Source organism: Hevea brasiliensis, chromosome 10, assembly GCF_030052815.1.
Source record: "Hevea brasiliensis isolate MT/VB/25A 57/8 chromosome 10, ASM3005281v1, whole genome shotgun sequence".
Lineage (NCBI taxonomy): Eukaryota > Viridiplantae > Streptophyta > Magnoliopsida > Malpighiales > Euphorbiaceae > Hevea > Hevea brasiliensis.
Window position 1 is genome coordinate 99,927,708 of NC_079502.1, and position 8,459 is coordinate 99,936,166.

The following is an 8,459-nucleotide window of genomic DNA, read 5'->3' on the forward strand; positions in this document are numbered from 1 at the left end:
CGCTGTTTTTGCTGTCGTTTTCTACTTCTCTCGCCATATATAATTATATAAAATACCTTTTTTAATTACTTTTATTATTTATTTCCTTTTCTCCTTCTCTTTATTTTTAATGATTTTTCTCTTCATTTCACACCCAATATTTTTCTCCCAAATTAATTATTCAAAAAATTCCAAACCAAAATCTCTATCAATTTTTTAATTTTAAAATTATAATTATTCACTAAAAATTTAATATGTTAACTTTTAAATTTTATCATAATAAAAAAAATAAAATATAATTATTTAAAAATTTTAAACTTTAAATTTAATATATTTTTTAAATATCTTACAACTCTATAATTTATATTATTATTATAACTATAAATTTAATTTTTTATATGAAAATTTTAAATTAAATCATAATTTAAATTTATAAAAATATATTTAAAATTTAAGAAAAAAAAATGAAAAAACGAAAGCAGAAATGTAATATTTCTGATAAAAAATGTAATTTATCTCAATAATAAGTAATTAATTAATTAATTAATTAATTAATTAATTAATAACAGATGGTGAATCTATCAATTCAGAAGGGATAAGAAAGAGGTCAAAAAGAGGGCCCACATATTTATTCTCGTTAGTCTGGCGCCATGCCGTACAGAAAATCCACCTGCTACTGGCTTCATGTTTATCTATTCTCCATCACCTCATGACCTCAACTTATTTGATTCGGTGTGTTCTTGTGCACGGTGCACCTTCCTAATATTCCTGAATTTACCCAACCTGGCTTTGTGCCATATAATGCTTGTGAATTATTATTTTTATTATATTATTAATTCATAATTAATAAATATTTTTTAAATTATTTTAGAATTATGACATTTTAAATTTAATTTTAAATTAATTAAACATAAAAAAATCAAATGTAAAAAAAAAAATTGAGAGAAGGATAATTATATAATTACTAATGAGAATAAAGGTAAGGATGGTATAATTCAGCCATCAATTTGACATCAGTTAATTAATTATACTTATTCATATCACATAAATTCTAAGTTATGTTTATTGGAGGTAAAATATTTAATTTAGTATTTATATTTATTAGAAAATTTTAATTTATTTAATTTTTAATTTTTTATTTAAATTAATTTAAATTTTTTCATATGAACTTGATTTAGCTTTAAAATTAAAATTTATTGACTAAATTTTTTAATTTAAATAAAAATTTATTTTTAAATTTTATAACAAAATTTTTTATTTTTTTAATTTAAATTTTAAAATTAAAAAAAATTAATTTCTTATTTTTTTTAAACTTTTACATGACATAATTGAGTTTTAATTGGTTTATTTATTGTGGGGTTTATGAGGAATAAAAAGTCTTTATTATCGTGCAAAATTTACGTGGAAGTTAAATCTAAATAATGAAGTTGATATTACAATTTAAAAAATAATTTTGTAAATGAAGGCCAATAAGTAAGTTAAAAAATAAAATTAATTTCCATAATATATGTAAATATAGATATCAAATGTTAAAAATTAATTATTTAGAAATATATTAATTATTATTTAATTTATTATCAATTAAGAATGGGTAAAGGATCATTACAATCGATTTGAAATTAATATTTTTATTCAATTTGTTTACTTATTTAAATTTTAATTAATTGAATTCAATTAGGCAATGTTAATTTAATATCTTAATTGAATTAATATCTGGTCAAATTTATTATAATTAATAATAATTTTTCAATATATATATATATATTTTGAGATGGAAATGTTCAAAGATATAATACTACTTGCTGGAGAAGAACCAGATCCAAATTAAAATTAAATTAAAAAAGTAAATAAAAAATATTAGGAAATTAAAAAAATGTAAGTACGAAAATTTCTTTGAGATGAGGGAGACAGATGAGTCCCATAAATGATAAATCAGCTACAGAAATGAATTAATTATTTGGGTGGGTATCAATATATTTTTTTCCCTCTCTCTCAGTTCTTTCTAGAAATCAAAAGCTCTGCTTCTGTTACTATTGGATAATCTCTGGATATTTTTCTCTTCTTTGATGGTTTTGTTTCTTTCTTGGATTTAGCACTGCTTTTCTCCCGGAAAATTGATTCCTTTATCATTTTCTGTTTGAAAGAAAATTTGCAGTTTATTCCCAAGCCAATTCCACTAGCCTCCATATCATTACCACAGAAAACATGGGTTTCTTTTGAAAACTAGACTCTGATTTTTCTCAGCTAAAACTACAAACTTTTTCTCATCATTTCCTCATTTTCTTGGCAGATTTTGATTAAACTTCAAGAATTAACGTTGGATTTTGTGGTGTCACTTGATAGATGTTGTTTCTTGGATTTTGAATAACGCACAGTCAAGAGTGGAGGGAGGCTAAACAGAATTAGAAGAAACAGAGCATACCAAATTTAAGCAATCACTTTCTCGTAGAGGTTTCTTTTTTACTTTCCCGAACGAAAATTATGCCGGAAATTTGTGTTTCCGGTGGCGCTGGATTTTGACAACATTGCCATTCACCTGCCAAGACTTTCTCCAGAAACAGAGAGATATATATTTTGAGTTTTTCTTTCTCTTTTCTTTTATTTTATTTTATATTTAGCTGTCTAAAGTCTAAGCGTCAAAAAATAGGATTCTCTCGCATTTCTGTTTCTCTTCGTCACTCTTTCTATCTCTAAAAGGAAATAAAATCCCGACAATTTCTCCCCCTCTCCCTCTCTTTTTCTCTCCCTCCTCCTCTTTTTGTCTCTCCTCTGTTTTTTCTCTTCTGGGTTGGGAGGGAAACTAAATTTCTCTCCTTTCTTTCTCTTTTTTTCCATCTCTCTCTTCCTCTTTGTCCTCGAAACCATGATTTTTGAAAAGGGGTCAGCCCAATCAAACCTTGACTGCTTCCTTCATTGCACAACCCCAGTAGTTCCATCCCAATTCCTCCCCAAGGTTTCTTTTAACTTTTTCTTCATTTCTTATATGATTTCTTTTATATATTCAAAATTTTGAGTTCAATTGTTGTATCTTGTTCTTTTTCTTGATTGCAGACAGAGATTAGAAACTTAAACCGTCTATGGCATCCGTGGGAGAGAGAAACAGTTGAGTATTTTACCTTGGGTGATCTATGGAATTGTTTTGATGAATGGAGCGCGTATGGGGCTGGAGTTCCAATTGTCTTGAGCAATGGTGAAACCTTAGTTCAGTACTATGTCCCTTATCTCTCTGCAATCCAAATTTTCACAAGCAATTCCTCCATGAACGGTTTCAGGTAACGTACCCCCTTGTTTCAGTTTTTTGCCCTTGCAATCCACCTTTTACTTTTATTGTTTATAATTGTTGTTAATAGTATTGGGAAATTGAAATTGCTTTGAAGCCCCAGATAAATTAGTTCTTTAATTTTTTGACTTTTGGTACGAATTGCATTTCATTGGTGTTATTTTGCAGTCTAGGCATAGCTTATGAATCGTTCAAACTGTGCAATATACAAATTTGATCGATGGATTATGTGATTCTGCGGGTTCATTTCTAGTTGGCATATGGATTGAAGTAACCTTTTGAATGTTTTGGGTTGGTTTTATTAGGGAAGAGATCGAGTCCGGTGACGGTGAGACGAGGGATTCATTTAGTGATTCTTGCAGTGAAGAGAGTGAGAGTGACAAGTTATGGAGGTGGGATGGAGGCTCTTCAGAGGAAGGAGGATTCGAGCAAGACAATCTTTGGCGTCTCAATGATAGATTGGGTTACTTATATTTTCAGTATTTTGAGAGATCAACTCCTTATGGAAGAGTTCCTTTGATGGATAAGGTACTTTTGCTGATTCATTTAGTAATTTTCTATTGTTCAAACCTTACTGGTATCTTTATGATTTGATGTTCTTTTCTTTAATCAGCATTCAATCTGCCTCGTCTTCCCAAGACCATGGTCGACTAAAAACAAAATAAAGGACCGATAAAATTGAAGAAAACATCTATTGATTTATTAAGAATCATTTGAAATCCTTTTTCATGATAGGCATCTGATAAAGATGAATTAAACTTTTGACTTTTGAACAAGGAACTACATGCTTTTGCTCTCCATAGTTTCTAAAATTTATGCGTTTATTATTACTTCATATAAAACATATTAGATTCATCTTTTTCTATTTTAAAGTTTATTATAATGTGAGCATATGTTCTGGCCCTTGATCTGGTACTTGTCTTTTAACTTTTACTGTTATTTGAAAGAAGAATCCTTGATACCCTTCAACAATATAAGTTTTTTAAATTGATTTTTGAGTCGATTGTGACCATTTGTTCAACAAATTCTTCATGTCCCTTTCACAGTATTAAAGTAATTTGATTCCATTGACATCTTCTGTGATTTTGCTTTCAGATTAATGGATTGGCTCAAAGATACCCGGGTTTGATGTCATTGCGAAGTGTGGATCTTTCACCAGCTAGTTGGATGGCTGTTGCTTGGTCTCTTTCTCTCTCTTACTCCCTCACATGCACACATACACATACAAATACACATACACATACGCATGACAAGTAATCAAACAAGATTATAGTATAAAAAAAGGCATGTTTTCCATACTTAATACATGGTGATTTTGGTTCTGCTATTCAATTCTGAGGTGGATGCTTTATAGCTTGAACACAGGCTTTTTTATTTTTGAGAGTTGTATACTATTTATACTAACAATCGATTGTCTATTTTCACAATCACATGCATCTTTATATTAATTCAGAAGAGAAGTATATTAACAAGAAATTATATATTGTTGTATTCAGGTACCCAATCTATCACATTCCCATGGGGAGAACCATAAAGGACTTGTCCACATGCTTTCTCACATACCACACCCTTTCATCATCTTTTCAAGGTGCATTTATTGTCCAAATAGCTGAACCTTATTTTATTTTCGCTGTATTTTTCGCCTTTATTAAATTTTATGCTTAGACAGCTGCATCTATGAACAATATTTACTTGGTATATTTTTGCTGGATATTTCTTTCTGTCCAGATATGGACATAGATGACGACATTGAGAGTCCGGAAAGGAAGCGAAAGGAAGGAGAAAGCATCTCGCTGCCGCCATTTGGTTTGGCCACTTACAAGATGCAGGGAAATGTGTGGGTCTCAGGCAATTGTGGCAGGGACCAAGAAAGGCTGGTGTCACTTTTGAGTGTGGCAGATTCGTGGCTAAAGCAACTGAGGGTCCAGCACCATGACTTCAATTACTTCACAGGGATTAGGCGTGGCTAAAACCACTACTTTTAACAATGCACTTTTTAAACCCGTGAAAATAGCTAATCACTAAATCCTCCTTTTGGTTGGGATTTCTGGTTTCGTGCTTAAGGGACTTGTATGTGAGGATTGTGGTATGGTTTCTCGCTATCGAGCATTGCATATGAGTTTTATTTTAGGTCTAATCCAGGTATTGAGGTTTGATCATCAAAGAGGGTGTGTGACATGAGTAAACCCTCATTTTTTTTTCTTTCTGCTGATCTATAAAGTGGCTAATGGGGCTTTCCTTTGTGTAGAGTTATGGATGAAGTCCGAGAGAGATAAAGAGAAAATGCTAGCTCTTCAACCTTTTAACTTTTTTCTGGATTGTGTAACATTCCCTTGACCATAGTGGTACCACTGGAAATGAGCAGAGTGTTGAAGTTGTTGTAAGTTCTTGTCTTTATTGTTTCATACAAATATGTGCAAATTAGACCTACTTGATTCCCTTCCTCTAGTTGGTGGCTAAAAGCTGATGGGAAACTCAAATGTCAGGAAATGGATAAATCCAGATGAGTCTAAAGTCTAAAACCGGAGAAAATGCGGGGTACTTAATGTTTGCTCATAATGCCTCTGCTTTTGCTTGCATCAGCTATGCCCTACTTTTTAAGAGCGGGAGGTGATCATAATGCAATTGAAATCCTTTTGCCGCTAAAATCCTGTTTTTGACTTGTGCTTGTTGCATCTTCCAACACCATCTACACACTTGTGAGTTGTGGCCACGGTGCATGCTTCTGTGTGCTGCCGTAGAAGCTCATATGATCACGGGGATGATAATAATTGTTAGCAGGCTAACTAAGCTGTGCTTTTTTGGCACAATATGATTGGTTAACGAATGAGTAGAACCATTGACTCACTAATTAGGTATAGTGTTCCTAATGTAATTAAGGCTTCTAAATTGTCATTATTAGGGTAAAAACTAGGGGAGTTGGTGGGATTGGGAGATTCATGCCCAAAGTATGGTGACCTTTGTAAGGTTCTTGAGGAAAGGTAAATTTTAAATGAATGACAGACAAATTGGTTTCCATCAAGGCACGTTATTGCAACTCCTAGTGAACCAAGAATTAGCTCCATTCACGTAATATTCCATTTACCCTTCTACTCCCCTCCTATTCCTGCACTAATGTAGGCTGATTCAACGTCAATCACATATCACCTTTCTTTCTACATAATAAAGTTTTCCAAAAGTAGTGTTGGCTTGTATATTCCTGACTAATTCTTAAGTAAACTTAGTCTGGTACCACATAAAGAAATTTTTGTTCAAATTAAGTTCATCATTAATCTAATACAGAAATATATGAATTTATATATTTAATAGATGAATCTCGTTATATATTTTGTATTTTAAATTCATAATAAATCAAATTTAGACAAAAAAAAAAATCTTATTACAGAGAAATAAAATCTATATAGACATTTATTATTATTATTATTTTAGTCTTTATAATATATAAATTTCAACATAAAACTTTTTCCAAGTAAAATTCAAGCGCATAAAACAAAGGGCTTAGATTAAATTACTAATTATGGAATTTACTTATAATAAATTGATTGATGAGTAGTGGTTGGTAAATTTGAAATGAAGGTAAATATGAGAGGTAGAGCTTAGAAGAATGCAACAATCGTACGTATTATTTGCAGACAAAAATGAGAAGGCAACATCATTGGAACTTAGGAGATAAGATCACCTTGTGTCCATCATCTCAAACTCAAGTCCAGATGGCAGGATTCAGGGCCAAATCCATCACCATCAAACACGAGCCGATGGCACATGGAGCTGCTAGTGGTTTTAGTGCATTCCCATTGACCTAAGTGAGCATATATAATATATATAGTGCAAATCAACATGTTATCCACTTTGGGATTGGTCCTTAATAAGGCTATGGGAACCCATCTCACATCTTATCCTCACATCACCAATAACATAAAAAAAAATAAAAAAAATAAAAAAAATTAAAATTTATTGAACAAAGATTGGACCGAAAGTGCAACCTCTAACCATATGTTATAAATATTATGCAAAGAAAAATACCAACCAATTACAAGTGGCAAATGAGTATGATGGTTTCAAATTATTTTAAACAATTTTCTAATTAGTCCAACATTATGCATTTTTAATAATATTAATAATTTTTGATATAGAATTAATAATAAATAAATATATTTAATGATCTCAATAAGAATAGTATTGCACTCGATAGAAAAATTATATTTTAAATTATTATAAATTGTTTTTATTTAATTTTATTAAATGAGTGGAATCAAATTTATAAATAAAATAAAAATTTATGGGTCCATTTTAGGTAGGATTGACTGTCGACTAAGCTTGAAAATTACTTAAGACGTATTTGATATTGTTAGTGAAATTATTATTAAAAAAATTATTTTTTTAAATATATTAATTAAAAATATTAAAAAAATAATAAAATAATTTTAAATTATTTTTTTAATAATATTTAAAATAATATTTTTATTTAAAATAATATTTAAATTTAAAGAATAATTTTAACCTCCAAAACTCCAAAACTCAACGTGAAGTAAATTGTTAAAATTTAGCAACCACATAAATTTCAGAAATCCACTTTAGAATTGAAAGCAACTTGCCAGGTGTCATTCAAATGGGCCTCTTCATAACTTCATAGCAGTATTTGGGCCATGCATTATTATATTTGTCTATATTTTATAGTGCACTAGACTTTGTGCGCTTTATATGTACAGCATGGCAATAGTATAAAGTTCATCAATTTTTAATGGGAAAATCAAATGAATTTTATATAAAGATTGAAGGCATTGTATTTCACAAGTAAACAAAATACATATATTATGGCATATATTTCATTATTAAATTATTAATTTATAAATAACTCAATTCAATTTATTTGTAAATATATGACATAAAAGAAGCAACTAAGTAAAGCATGGATTTGGATATGCCTCAACAATAGATACAAAAGAAGGTAATTTGATGATATTGTAATCAGCAAAGCCTCCCTCATCTAGCAGCTTCTTCCACTCATTTTTTTTTATAAGCAAATAATTTTATTAAAAAAAATTAAAATTTAAAAAAACATAATATGAGAACATCCAAGTTAATATTAGTCCACAAATTATCTTGATACACCAAACTTATGACGTATCAAGAGATTTTAATTACTCATAGTTATTATTGAAAAGTAAATTTGTATGCTTAGTAATACATAGTCCATCAG

At 29.7% G+C, this 8,459-nt stretch overlaps 1 protein-coding gene across 1 annotated transcript; it reads left to right on the top strand.

Annotated features, from left to right (window-relative positions):
* The first annotated feature begins 1,935 nt into the window (after positions 1 to 1,935).
* Positions 1,936 to 5,643, top strand: LOC131169292 (uncharacterized). The gene is made up of 6 exons (XM_058128480.1): positions 1,936 to 2,932; positions 3,031 to 3,251; positions 3,565 to 3,787; positions 4,355 to 4,440; positions 4,756 to 4,847; positions 4,988 to 5,643. The coding sequence occupies exons 1-6, from the start codon at positions 2,843 to 2,845 to the stop codon at positions 5,227 to 5,229; spliced, it is 954 nt and encodes a 317-aa protein (XP_057984463.1). The 5' UTR covers positions 1,936 to 2,842; the 3' UTR covers positions 5,230 to 5,643.
* The last annotated feature ends 2,816 nt before the right edge of the window (positions 5,644 to 8,459 follow it).